Genomic DNA, 15,777 nt, shown 5'->3' with positions numbered 1-15,777 from the left:
AACCGGTGGCCCACTAGCCCGTGGCTAGTAAACATCCAGTCGCAACATATGTCATATTTGGGATTTCACTTTCTTAGTAAAGTAGAAATTCTAGTACTTTTTTCGGTTGAGTCCCATCCGGGATTCGAACCCGCACCCTCAGAGTCAGGCACCTAATCGCCAGCACACAAAGTCAGCCGCCTAGCCCGCTCAGCCACCGCGACTTCCACATCACTGGCACCACTAGCTTGTGAATATTTTGGGGGCGTGTTGTTAAAATATCCATCAGTCACTGACCTGGTAAGTTATAACACACATTTAAACCATGCAAGGTTATGGCCTGATAAAATGTTTATCATATCATCAGCTTAGTGATAACGTATTCAAGCTATTTAAGCATAAACAAAACATTTCAGATATTTAGACATGTATTTTCTTCGTTTTGTGTGGTGTTTTACCTTTCAATACTCTTTAGCTTTTTTCTCAATTCAAATATCAGGCTAGTGAATTATTTGGTGGAATAGTACCTTTCAGGCATAGCTAGCTCGACTGGGTAACAACATCTGGAAACTGTTTCAAAGCACTGATGGCAAGTCCAAAGTGAAGCGAGCTGGGTCTACACTACTTTCAGTGATATTCCTGCGGTATCATGGCAGAGGACAAGCTTTAATACCGGGACTATAACACACAAATATCAAATATTCCTATGGTATCATGGCAGAGGACAAGCTTTAATACCGGGACTATAACACACAAATATCAAATATTCCTATGGTATCATGGCAGAGGACAAGCTTTAATACCGGGACTATAACACACAAATATCAAATATTCCTATGGTATCATGGCAGAGGACAAGCTTTAATACCGGGACTATAACACACAAATATCAAATATTCCTATGGTATCATGGCAGAGGACAAGCTTTAATACCGGGACTATAACACACAAATATCAAATATTCTTGTGGTATCATGGCAGAGGAGAAGCGTTAATACCGGGACTATAACACACAAATATCAAATAATGAGAAATAAGGAACAGGAAAAGGAAAAATCTGAAAGCCAATCAAAAACACAATGAAGGTTTACAGAATTTTGAACATCCAAAATTGTAAGAAAATAATCATAATTTTTGGGGTAAAATTTACCATTAATCATATAGGAAACAGCCACCACTTCGAATCAAGGAGTCTCACTTGTTGTCTGTGAAGCATGATTTGAAACAACATTCTAATGTTGATATTGTGAATATTAACAAGGCAGAATTAATTTCCTGTTTTCATAATCTAAACTGGGTTTGACTGTCCCGAGTCATAGGAAGATATTAACTGAAAGATATACATCCCTGCATGAAAAAAAACATCACCCTGTACTTTTACCAGTTAACTTTATCTGACATGAAATTCTAAACTTTTCCCTAAAAAATAACCTCTATAATTTGATAAAGCAAGCATTCACATATCAAAAACAAGTACATCGTTGAAATGACCATGAACTTTAATGTAGGTAATTGCCAGTGTTTAAAATTGGTGTTTTTTCTGTCCTAAAACAAAATACCTTATTTTGAAAGGGGAAAACAATAATAGATTATGTGGCCTATATATTCGTTTATTTATTGTGAATGGATGAAAGTTCGTAAGCTAAGATTTAGAAAAAAAATGTAACATTATAAAATGCCTTAACAGTTGATTTATGCACAAAACAAATAGATTTTAGCTGTAATTATCAGTATCCGGCAAGACGTGTTTATTCAATACAATTAACTCAACATCATAAAACATTTGCTTCCAAAATCTCAGTATGTGGTCTTTTTCAGTTTTAGTCATTAGCAGACTGAATTGTTGGAGAAAGGTCATGTATGTTCAACATACAGGTTCTTCCTGATTATAAATAATAAAGGCTTCCTTGATGTGTAAATGCCATCTGGGTATATAACATGTGGTTTCAGCAGGAGAGGAAAAGTTAGTTTGGGTAAATGGTCAGTCCTATCACATTTTCATAAAAGTATTCCTTCATAAAGAATAGAAAAGGTTACTGTATTTGTAAAACTGTCAAGGGATAAAGTTTCTTCAACGACAGGTTGATTAAATTGATGGTTGCACCCAACTTTTCTCTAGGATCAGATTTTATTTTCAAATGGGGTGGTGTTTAATTAATACATGGGTGTGTACATGGGCAAGCGCATAGCCTTGTTGATTCATATCCTTGCATCCAAGATACTCTTTTTATTCTCTCCCGATTGCCTGGCCTGGATTTGAACATTGTCATGAGGCTGTTTTGCAGGTGGGTGTGGCATTTAACAAAGAAAAACATAATCCCATAAAATATAGATTTTCCCTTGTACTGATGCGAACATGTGACTGCCCAAAATTGAACAAACAATTAATCCGATAAAATATGGATATTCCACCAACCTGAGGCACACAAAACAAACTGCACAGGTTTCGATTTCAGCAATATTTCAGCAACATCACAGCAGGAGAACCCTGAAATGTGCTTCCCACATAATACGAATGCTGGGAGTAGCACCAGGGTCTTTGGTTGAAGGAGCACCTGGTTACCAAGAAAAGAAACTGACAAGAGAAAATGTAATTTTATTGTTTATTTACTGAATCCCTTTATAATGATTTACATGCAAAAAATAAAATAATAATATCACTGATAGATGACCTTAAATGACTGAATAGACTTGAACTATAAAGGCTTTGAAAGTGAAAACAAATCTGGTATAAGTTGCTTATCAGAACTAACAATCCATCATATTCATGAGTCTAAAACACTTGTTATAAAAGCCCACAAAATGTCCAAGCATAACACTAATTAAATATTCAAGCCACACTATCAAAAATCACCAGTTTGTTTCCACTCAAAAGAAATGTTTTCCTTTTTCCACATGTCATCTTTTACCAAAAAAAAACAACACTTGAATAAATCGAAACATTTGTATCATTACATCAATTGAAAAATTTGTGGTAAATAAAAAACTGTGGTTTCCCCAAAAAATATTTCAGTGCCATATGCAACTATTACTGTAATACAAACGTCAAAGTCATTAACTAGCACCCTCTGAAACTGGTTAGGATTTAATTATTGATAAATTAGACGCAAAAGTAATAAAATATCAAAACTATATGATATATATTTTACATGACGTACACAGACATCCAGTGATAAACATGATTATATATGTCTAAGGTATGCACTACAGGGCAAACGTACCCTGGAACTAGGGTTGGCATAGCAACCACTATAGTCAGATGCTTCCATTCACCAACATCTTGATGACTATAAATTTTACACTGTGTAAATATCGTCAAGTCGGGAAAATATTTTGAAAAATTCAAAACTACGAATTATTGAGCTGAAAATGCTGTTGAATTTACAAAACAGTGAGTTTAGCTTATTTTTTCATAAACAAATTTAATCTCTAGAAAATATGTTAACTGTGACTTGCATATTAAATAGCACCTTCACAGACACACAATGTTAAAGCAACATAAATGAGAGTTACCTCCCCTAATAGCCAGTTTTTTTCAGATCAATTTGTAAATATTTCTGATATATTTTGAGACTTCTGGTAAAGAAACGCCTGTGAACATGTCCTCCTACTGCTGTTAAACTGACGTAATTCATACAGTGTTCAGCAAATAGCCATCAAGAACTCTGTTATTGTAAGTGTAAGCACGTTATATGATGTAACAGCTACACATTAACAGTGATTAACAGCTAGTAACAGTCCTAACAGAACAAACAACAGATGGGGTGTACAGATCTGTACATAGGAGAGTTCAAACATCATATATAGATTCATCTAACAACACAACTGAACTTTACAACACTTTACCCCAAATGCCGTGAGATACTGCTATATTGTTCAAGCATAACAAAGTTCTTTATCAGTCTCAAATGCCCTGAAACAGGTTATTTATGAAAAATTCCAAGAATTAAACAAGAAATGAATAATTTGATAACATATTGTCATGGATTAATATTGCTGATTTTGTTCATTTAGCACATGTAAAACATCTAAAACACAAATTATACACAGAAATTAGTAAGACTTGTCATCCAAGAGATACACAGATCTTGAGGAGAAAGGGAAATATTTGTAAATTTCAAAATAGAAACTGAACAGAAAAGAAAGATATTTAACAATCATTTTAATTTCAAGAACACTTCATTTAGCTTCAGTCATAATGAAAAATTAGCAATGTTTGGAGAATTAAACATAAACAAGTATATTTATAAAACAACAACTTTACAAAACAAAGTACAATTAACAAGAAAAGAAGTAGAAGTAAGTATATCCTTGTATGTAAAATCATCAAAAGTTCATAAAACGTTAGATGAATTTTAATACTTTAAAATTCATCCAACTTTCAATATCAAATCCAAACCATGTAAGTCACTGTTAAATACATAACCCAAGTCAGATCTAATAAAATATACAGCAAAGAGAGATACAGACTGATATGAACATATATCATACACAGGCTTCAAGACATCACAACTAGAGTTGTGCATGCATGTGACTTAAACATGTACATACACAAAATAAAGAGAAGACCATGTACTTTCACCCTGATCAGAAGATGGAGGGACATTTACATTAAATGATGAAGATGACAAATTTAAATAATGATTACAGATCTAAATTCACTGCACATCGGCATCACAGGTGATGATTTTGCTGATTTCCCAAAGCAATTCTTGAGCTAGGATGATCGTAATGCCTATACATCAACATGAGACTTCCGACTATTGAAGGGCGATGATCTCTGTGTGAAACCCAGCCCTTGCATTTGCAATGCCGTAATTAGTACAGGTGTACCCAAACTGGTTTCAGCTATTCACAGCCAACATGAAACACATGATCAACTTGAACTCATAGGTACAATTTTCTATACTGAATAATAAAACATTTTCATATTTATATATTTTTAAACATTTAAATTTTGAAATACATGTCAGTAAGTAAGACATAAAACTTAAAATAGAGACTGTGATGGTAATAAAATTTGTTTAAACACTTAGCTTGCTTAAAAAAAAAATTAAATGTTTCTCGGACACTTTCTTTTCAAAACCGACGATCGCAATAGGAACTTTTTGACAAGATTTGATATAAAAAAAAGTGATGAGGAAGGAGCATGTTTTTGTTCTCACAGACAGAAAAGGATGATTGGGATATGGCCAAGTCAAAATTATCATTTTTTAAAATGGCAATAAAAAATTGTTTCATGCACAAAAAAAACTGACGTGCTGATGCCTGAAAAACATTTCACTGTTTTTTATTTAGCGTTATATTTTAAGTTGAGTTTCAGAAGGAGACAGATGACAGATCAGAATTAATGTACCTGATTCACGTCAGTCTGGAGTGCTATTCCCAGGTAGGTAAGATTTTAGGGATGCTTTGGGACTTACAGGGCCAATATGCGCCCATACGATTACCAGGGAAACCATCCAGGTTGTGTCCCTTTGCATATACATATGGTCTAACAGTCATCAGTCTTTCAAGGTTTCCATATTTAATCAAGGAACCCAGGGTGAACTGCTTTCATCTTTAAAACTGTTCCATCCCAACTTCATCACAAAGTACCTAGAGTGGACCCGCAGCTGACCAAGCCTGGTGTAGTGGTCACTGAAGGCCCTCTCCATACATACAAGGCTGTTAAAGAATGCATAAAGTGAAAAGATGATATGTACCAAGCTTGGCAAAATATACAACATATTCGTACAAATGTGTCCACCGAGAAAAATAGACATTCTAAATGCTACACAGATTTTGGACAAGGGAACAGAATCTGGACTGGTGTAAAAGGCAAATGTCGGCTCAGTGAATTAAGGCCCTTATCTTTGAAGAAATTTTTTTTTCATCCAAGAGACAAAATTATACAATTATAACTTTTGAATAAGGAACAATTGATAATAGCTTCTATTCATATTTGTAAAGTGAAAACATGTTTTGAGTAGTAACATCCCTATCGGCCTTTACAGGCCTTGTCACACCAATGTAATCAAACTATCAAACTATTGAAATCAATACTATCCCATACATTTAGAGGGAACCAGAGATAAACTGTTACCAACAACAAGTAGTCTTATCCAAGTACTGCTATCCTACAGTTAGATTTTATATGAGTCCTAATACTGCTACCCTAGTGTTAGATTACAACATTCACGCAACATCGATCATTATAAGCTCACCATTTCTAGTGCCAACAGTACTGGCAATATTAGTTACAAGATATTAAATTCCTCACAGACAGGAATCTGAGTGAGAAATCCCGTTTCTCATATCAGAAAACTACACAAGTAATTTAATTTATAACCAATTTATAACCTATGATGATAATTTTCAAGTTGTTCTAAAAGCATACCACATCAAAATATGTTATTTTATTTTATATTTTGCAAGAACTGAATAAGCCTTTTTGAGAATCTTGAGTGTCATACTCTTGCAAGATCGACAATTATGAAGTCCTTTGTCAAAATTTGAATACGCTTCAATGCAACACAATCATCACTTAAAACTACCTTGAAGACCTTTAAGACCCCGTTTCACAACCAATAAAAGATCGAAATAGGTGAAGAGATAACAACAGATGGCAATACTATTGGTTTTAGATTGAAGGGTATGCCGGCACAAATTGAAGTTTATTTATTGAATTGTCTAAATTGATGAAGAATTTACTCAGATTAATCACCAGGTAGAATAGGATCAATTAGAATGTCCATGCCCCAAATACACCCCTTAACTCCATATTCTGACATAGTTAACATTCTTTCTAAAATCACCATTGCTACTTACCAAATATCGTGCACCTTTGTGTATTTGTCATCAATGTTATGTATATCAGGAATCTCTAATTAGGCAAGAGCGTGCTAACAGAAATAACAGGGTGGCACATTTTGTCCAATGAATTCCCAAGCTCAACCTTTTGAACTCAACATGCTAATTTACAGTAGTGAACCTGACATGTAATGGGACACTGAACTGACACATTGTTACCTGGACAATTATATATTTGTTTATTATTATTGGAAATTTGATCCTGCTATTGCAATGAATAAAAATGAACAATTGATAAAACATACAGACAATTTACACAATCCAATTTGACACATTTTTTTTGTTTCATCTAATCTTTAAAGCATTTCATTTTTAACAGCCACAGGCATCATTTCACAGAGTGCAACAGTAAAATATTCAAACTTACATAAATAAAGTTCTAAATATAAAAACGGTTCCCTTAATATGATGATAATATGTATCCTATTAATAATTAATAAAAATTTGAAGTGATTTAATTCTTTCAGGTTTTGCATAACAGTCACATTAGCAATCATGCTGTTATTTGAGTATCAGGTCCAATATACATTATCAGGGCATAATATGAACACATTCAGGCCCTGTGCCATTAATATTAATCATCAAGTTTACAAAAATGTCAGCGTGCACTCAACACATGTCTATCTACAGAGTCAATATATCAGTGTTCTCAGACCAGTGTCAAGGTCAGTCTAACAGGTTTGCTGAATATCCACAAGCTGTCAATGTTACTAGCATGAAACGGTTGTTTCTGACAAATGTAGCAGTGTTTGTACAATTCATTGGAGGGAAGTTCAAATAATTTTTTTAGACATCCACAGTTCCTGATGCATCTCATAACAGAGTTAATCTGCCCAGTCAAATGAGAACAAGGACATTTCATCTTTGGATGAAATCAAATGACAGTTATCTGCTGATCAGAAACCATATTGCTCAGTCATTGTGGAACATCTGAATGCTGCAAATAATAAGGGCATTGGTAGCCATTTGCCATTATTCAAGGTACTTTATGAAATGGTAGCCCAAAATGAGCTTATGATAGTTTAAACCAGATCCTGAGTAAACTGAAAATGGATTTTCAAAAGCCTGCACTTGTTGTAATGGTGACTGTAAAGTAAGTGTATGTCTGGTTCCGCGTGACGTAGCCGCGGCAGAGACGAAGCTAGTACTGAGTCTTGGTCTCGTAGGATGTAGTAGTCGTAGTTGTCTCCACAGTAGCTGGAGAGGAGGTGGTGGTGGTGTGGGCAGGGCCACTCTGCCAGCCACGGTACTGGAAGAATGTGTCTATCCCAAAGACGGCTGTTGCAGCGAAACAGAAGAACTGAAATACAGAATGGGAATATAATGTTTCCTTCAGCAAGCACCCCTGATGCTTCTAGGTTAGAATTGGTCTGTGCTGTCTGTCTGTCTGTCTGTCTCAATCGATTACTTCACACCAAGGACCCGTGTTTGATTCTCCACATGGGTACAATGGGTGAAGCCCATTGCTGGTGTCCCCCTTACCATGATATTGGTGGAATATTTCTAAAAGCGATATAAAACTAAACTCACAACACTCACTCCATTGATGATGAAGGGATGACACGGTCAGACATTGTTTGGCTCATGGCATTCACTGACAGTGCGCTGGATTGTCTTATCTAGGTTCGTATTTTACAAACAGATCATAGCACTGACTGTCATAGGTCTACGTTTATCTGCAAGTAAGTGATTCTAGTATACTCTGCTTTTTTTACAGAGACTTTCATTCACACTGAAGTTGTCCATTGTAATCAATTGAGAAAATGGCATAATTTACATACAATATATTTCATAAAACAAGAAAATACAACCAATAAAACGCAAATCTAAATTAGAGATTTCTGGTATCACAACAATAACATTTCTTTTTAGGATATTTCTTTTTAGGATAGCATGTAGAAAATAGATTCTACATGTACAGTGCCACTTACTGTCAAACACAGAAGATACGTATCGTAACATGGATGCAGCCTTGCAGTATATTGCAATACAATTATATTGCCTTAGTTTCAAGCAATCCTCTGTTCAGGATTCAATAACCAGAATAGAAATGCATTAATACGTTCTTCTACTGACAAACTATGGATCATACAGACCCTGGTATTTAGACTATCACATCCTGGAATATGCAAGGAGGTGGTGGGGGTGGAGGGGCAACTCTTTTCATTTTCATGACATCCTTTTACTACTAAAGGCTAAGAAAGTCATATGACAGTACTCACGGATGTAGCAGCAATGGATGAATGCCAGCCTCCACGTGCAGCTGCAACGATGCCCGAGATGAGGAAGAAGACGGTGAAAACGATGTGGCATATAAACTCCTGCAATAGAATGTGTGTATCAGTTAACAAAGGGTGATGAAGAGTGAGTGAGCGAGTTCAGTTTGAGATCGCTTTTACCAATTTTCTAGCAATATCATGGATGGTGACACCAGAAATGGGCTTCACACATTGTACTAATGTAGGGAATTAAACCCAAGTCTCCATCGTGACGAGCAAACACTTTAACCAATAGGCTTACCCCACCGAAACGAAGAGACAAATGCATCCAAATTGAACATGTCTGACTCTGGACTTCACAGGTTGTCATATAATGCTGACAATACCTTAAACAAAAACCTACAAACATAGGTATGCCCCTACCAGGTTTTGACAACATGTTATTGATAACAGGTTTATGGCAGGCAAAGGGACACAACTCTTCACAAAGAAATGTTGGTATGCATGGGTCATTCATGTCTTGCATACCTTATGCTTCAGTTTTATAACTTACAGTGTCATTAATTTTATAGCAATACAATGTTATAAGTAATGTATGAATATTATAACTCATAATACTGTACAGTCTTATCACTAACCTTACACTTCTGTACAATGTTCTTATACCTGCTACACCTAAATGTTATAATACATTGTTATCACTGATATCTGAATACTACACGATACAAATGAATGTTTGTTATACAATGTTATCATTGATATCCCAGTACAATGTTATTATTACTATTACAATGCAGTGACTATACTACTGTTTATGTAATTACAATGTTATAACAAGGATATATTATTGCCCAATCTTATGACATGTCATAAAAAGGATGCATTACTGTCAAATATTACATGAATGCTATCTTTCTGCCTTGGGTCTTAAGGTAAGCTTAAGGTCTTGTAACATTTCTCTTAGCATACATACCCCCTATGTTCTAGTAGAGGAGGTACAAATGCTACAAGGAAAGTTACGAGATATCTTCTTACGAGAGTTTTGTGAAATAACCAGGTTACAATACTGCCCATTGTTACAACAATGTTATGTTCCTGTCAAACATCACCAGTACTACCATACAATGTTGTAAACATGTACATATCTCTACAGAATCATTACTTACAATCAAGGGCCATGGGCCTGGAAGTTTCTCAAAGATGTGAAGGAAGTGGAATATGAACAACAGTGACACTACTACTGCTGCTGCCACAGCCACAAACTGGATCCAGCCGGCTCCATAAGGTACCCAGTACACCACCGATGTGCAGATGAGGACAATGATGCACAGGACCTGTAACAGGAACGCTCAGTTCACGTCATATCATGTGTCTCTGTCTAGTCACTGCTGCCATACATGTGAGTAGGCTGAGGTCAATACAAGGACTGCAATGATTCGATCTGATTCATTCAAAATTGAATCTGACATCTTAGTTTTGATTTTCCATAACTATTATCATCACTATTTTTATTCAATATTTGAATATCTATTTCAAAAGTTTTAACAGGAAAAAAGTAATTTAAAAAAAACGCAAAACCCAATTGGTCGACACTGTGTTAGATATCCAGTAAGCATTATAGGCATCACCAAGTTGACGATGGATTTCATGCTAATAAAACCGACTCACTTGATCTTTGAGAGTTCAATCTGATGTTTTTACTTGCATGATGAATCGAAAATGATTGCAATTGAGGATCCAATATCGAAAATCAAATTGAATCAAAGTCTGGGTGAATCATTGCAGCCCTTTTCAACACCACTTATACCAGTATTCCACTTACATGTTGGCATGTCGAGAAAGCCCTGAAGTTAAGTAGGTCTCAAAACTTTACAACCACCCCTATGGGTTTCACCAAATTTGTGAATTTTGGAGACCTGCATCAATACCCAAAACCTGGACCCATGAAGATCTAAGTTAAAACTGGTCTTCAGCAACCCATGCACATCATAAAAGGGATCGGGTGGTCAGACATGCTGACTTGGTTGACACGTCATCGTATCCCAATTGCACAGATCTATAATGATGTGTGTTTGTTTGTGAACATTTGTCAAATTTAATGATTAGCTTAATTCATTCAAGTGAGTTATACAAAAACAGCAAAATTACAATTTATCAAAAATATGTTCTTTACAACTGATAATAATTTTTAATCCTTCTTTCAATTGATTTTCGATTATTTTCGATCATCAGAGCACCAATAGCATGCATGGCCAGTAGAGCTGCAAACAATATACTATGTATCACGAATACTGGTAACGAAAACGCTATGTATCACAAATACTGGTAACGAATACGCTATGTATCACAAATACTGGTAACGAATACGCTATGTATCACGAATACTGGTAACGAATATGCTATGTATCACAAATACCGGTAACGAATATGCTATGTATCACGAATATTGGTAACGAATATGCTATGTATCACGAATACTGGTAACGAATACGCTATGTATCACGAATACTGGTAACGAATACGCTATGTATCACAAATACTGGTAACGAATACGCTATGTATCACGAATACTGGTAACGAATACGCTATGTATCACGAATACTGGTAACGAATACGCTATGTATCACGAATATTGGTAACGAATATGCTATGTATCACGAATACTGGTAACGAATATGAATAGTTATTCATGAACATAATCTTGTAGTTAAGTGAAGTTAAGTGAATGATGCACAATATGTAAGCTGTAACCCTCATGCTGACCGTTAATTTGTTGTAGTACTAGCTAGTGATCTGACATGACACTCAAAGAAAGAGTCAAATTTGGTATGTAGTACACTAATAGTTGTAGTCTACAGAATCATGTCTAGCCTTTGCAAACTAACATGGCTTGCACTATTGCAATGCTCACACATATTCTATTCTTGCATGTCTCACTTTAATAAAGGCTCAAGTAAAACATGCTGAGATAAAAAATGTAAATATTCATTCATATTCGGTTCTGGTGACCTTGAAAAACGAACTGTATTTGTGAAGGGCTATGGTTTGATTCACCGAATATGTGAGTTTAACTGCCCTAATGATCAGTATCACTTACAAATTCTACTATCTTGAGTATTCCGGGGATGGACTTGATGTATCCCACATCAGGGTGGATGCCTGTGGTGCTACTTGTAGTGGTCGTGGTGGTTGTCTCGTAGGTAGACATGTTGACTTCAGCACTTTTTCACCGATCAGTGGAGACAAGAGATCACGGAAAATTCCAACTGGAAAGAAAATATCACACCATTAAACAACAGCTGACACCAGACAACCACTCATCATGACAACACAAATAACAAACGGAAGTCAGAAAAAAGACCAGGAAAGATAAAACACCTTGAACCAAAACGGAAGTAAAAATCTGATAAAAACTGATCAAAACACAAGCTTCCCCATGACAGTTAAGAGCTGCGAATCCATGTCACAAACAACTCAAATATGGATGACAAACAGAAATTTCTATATGGTGTTTTATCCACTTTTGCTATTAACTAGTACTGAGTGTCCGAGTGATTTTGCTTTTTGCCACTCTTAGCAATATTTCAGCAATATCATGGTGGGCTACACCAGAAATGGGTTTTCTTTATTGTTTTCACAACGTTTCTGGTCTATTCCTTGCCCCTTCATCAGGTGGAAGGGGCAAGGAATAGACCAGAAACGTTGTGAAAACAATAAAGAAGAAGTTGACATCCATAACATTTTGTCGTATATTAAAATACCGACTTCTAAATGACTCTCAAGAACCTCAAATATAATATTGATAATGGCATTATACTGTTTGAAACAACAAAGAAAACAAAAATTGATAATGACAAAGAGAGTTTATAACTGAAATCACCTGTATACAGGGCTCGATTTGGTGCTTTGCTAAATGCATTTGTGCAACCCAATATTACGTAGTGCATCCTAGTCATCAGTCTAACTTGCACCAAGTGCATGTCAGTTTTTGAATGGGTAAACATTTGAATAAAATATCTAAATAATTCAAAAACATATTTCTTTGATTACATACTGAAATAATGCAGTGCATCTGGAATTTGGTGGGTGCCACTAGGATTTTATCTTAGGATGCACCTGGTGCAAGTAAGCTGACATCTCTTAAATCAAGCCCTTGCACACAATACTATAACTACCAGTTTCATAAATGAAATATTATCAAACTCTGTGTTAAAACAATACTAGTCAAAAGGCGATATAAACTTTATTCCGTATTTCAAACATTGTTCAAATAGGATGAGAATTATAATGCCACATGCTTTATGGTGGCGAATAGGAAAAAACAGGTGAGGAAATGTCACAAAGCACTTCCTTTCACGTCATAAAATTGTAACATAAACCACTGAGACATTTACGACCATGATCTGGAGGTGCATTTCAAAGTTGCATGAAATGGTTTCTAATATCGAAAAAGTTGAAATATGTCCTTTGTATAAGAGATATTAACATATGTAATTGTGAATACAAGGATTGAAATTAACAGTGTCATTGTACGAATGGCACAGCTAAGATTCAAATGGCATGTTCAAATTTTTACCTGCATGCCCTTATGGTATGCTTGATTTACTGAAGGGCATTAAAGTATTTACCATATTCTTCGTTATCATCTTTCATGATTTAAAGTGACATTTTGACAAATGACAAATGATAAGGTGTGTAGGTCAGACAGCCATCAAATCATTACAGTCTTTTCAAAGTTTGAGGTCAGCAAACAAACAATAATACATACCTAGCATTGTTTTATTACTCATGATTTATTAGTGAATGTTACCATGGTTACAATACAAATACATTTACTTCAAGTCATTTGAATTACAGTTTAACAGACCATGAATTTATGGCTCACCTTAAACTGAAATGACACACTTAAATTATCAAGACAGTGCCCATTAGACACACTTGCAAAAAAACTTAATTTCGATCGCCAGAATATTAAAAATGTGCCAGTTTCAAATATGGTAAAATCTGAAGTATGGCTGGTGAATGTAGAAATATACTGGATGCATGTCTGCATGTCGGGAATGTATCAAGAAATACTAGTCATTCTTGAAGTCTACGAAAGGAATTGGGAATAACATGAGGTGAATTCTGAAATATAACCAACCATTAACTTCTTTGAGAAGTTGGTACGCTAAGGAAGGATAATATATAGATGTAAGTGAGTGAGTGAGTGAGTGAGTGAGTGAGTGAGTGAATGAGCTCACTTTTAAGCCGCACTCTGAAATATTCCAGCTATATGGCAGTTGTCTGTAAATAATCGAGTTTGGACCAGACAATCCAGTGACCAACAACATGAGCATCGATCTGCGCAACTGGGAACTGATGACATGGGTCAACCAAGTCAGCAAGCCTGACCATCCAATCCCGTTAGCCACCTCTTATGACAAGCATGGTCACCTTTCATGGTAAGCATGGGTTGCCTATTCTACCCCAGGACCATGGGTCTCACAGCGTTAGAACTTTCATCGAAACAACACATGATCGGTAACGATGTTAGAATCTCTCTGTCCTAATGAAGGTATTCACACATAGTGTTATCCTTTCCTGACTTGTGAACAATCTCCACGCATCATTAATGAATGTCAACTTCTCACTGATGAATAAGGAAACTTGATGAAGGAATCATGACTTATGAGCGATGATTGCCCATGTCAGACTTTCGTCAATTTGGCCTCACTACACCGCTGGAATAAGGTTGATATGAATGTGATTTAATGCCCAACTCAACTCTGCTTGGCAAGCACAGCACCTGCTTCCCTGTTTAAAACATAACATATGCAGACTTGATATAACCCCTTCACGTATGACCACATTCCCTTATATTGTGAGACATTGGACAACATGGGCCGTGTAAGATTATACAGTCATTCCTCACCATAACGCAGGTCTTGGGGTCCATGAATAATTCCCCGTCATGAGATATCCACGTTATACACAAAATGGAAAAAAGACCACGTAAATTGTATTTTCTATCTTAACTGCTATTTCAGGTACTGTGCTCAGTTAAAACTATGTCGTATCGGCGAAGGTGAATGAAATTGTAAATTAAAATAGGAAATTTGCTATCAAATAACACTAAGATATGATAATTCAAGCGCTGTTCTACTAATGCTTCCAAAGCATTCAAAAATAGTAATCTGCAGTGTATTAAAATCTGTTCACTTACAAAAAAATTTAAAAACCTATGACTTCATAGAAGTTCTATTCTGTTCTCTATTTTATGTCTTAAGCAGTTATTTTAACATTGACAATAAATATTGTTATTGTGTGAGTACAACACATTACATCTCTCTACTTGCAGTAACAGGTCCTGCACCCAGTAACATAAAGACCTAAATCTGTGCCACTATGACCTGTACGACAGGCCACACCCCTCCCATGTACTCCCCCACACATTTGGCAACCATTCCTTCCCCACCCTGGCTTGTGACTAATCCCTCGCCTACTCCACAGACCAAACATACTGATGGCTGCTCCATATAATCATCCATACTACACAATCATCTCCATGCAATTATTATGTAAAAATCACATGTATCCAAATGTCAATAGTAAATCCCAAAACATTAATACATAAATGTTTTTGCCTTTGTATAAAAGATGCCAACTTTCAGAGACAAGGGAGATAATTCAGTATAGACGTTGAGTTTCTACTCTCAGAGAAATTGAGATTTCACAGTTATTTGGT

General features: G+C 35.7%; 1 protein-coding gene across 1 annotated transcript in view; it reads right to left on the bottom strand.

The window, feature by feature from the left end:
* Positions 1 to 2,568: 2,568 nt before the first annotated feature.
* LOC137259010 (plasmolipin-like) overlaps positions 2,569 to 15,777 on the bottom strand; it is a 46,149-nt gene continuing 32,940 nt past the window's right edge. The window contains exons 2-5 of the mRNA XM_067796712.1: positions 12,148 to 12,316; positions 10,217 to 10,384; positions 9,054 to 9,152; positions 2,569 to 8,131 (exon numbers count right to left, since the gene is read on the bottom strand). Of these exons, the coding sequence (XP_067652813.1) occupies positions 7,973 to 8,131; positions 9,054 to 9,152; positions 10,217 to 10,384; positions 12,148 to 12,258 (537 nt within the window). The 5' untranslated portion in view covers positions 12,259 to 12,316 and the 3' untranslated portion in view covers positions 2,569 to 7,972. The remainder of the gene's footprint in view (positions 8,132 to 9,053; positions 9,153 to 10,216; positions 10,385 to 12,147; positions 12,317 to 15,777) is intronic.

Source organism: Haliotis asinina, chromosome 12 (genome assembly GCF_037392515.1).
Source record: "Haliotis asinina isolate JCU_RB_2024 chromosome 12, JCU_Hal_asi_v2, whole genome shotgun sequence".
In the NCBI taxonomy this organism is placed as follows: domain Eukaryota; kingdom Metazoa; phylum Mollusca; class Gastropoda; order Lepetellida; family Haliotidae; genus Haliotis; species Haliotis asinina.
The sequence above is the reverse complement of the archived record's forward strand: the minus strand, read 5'-3'. Positions and strand labels throughout refer to the sequence as shown.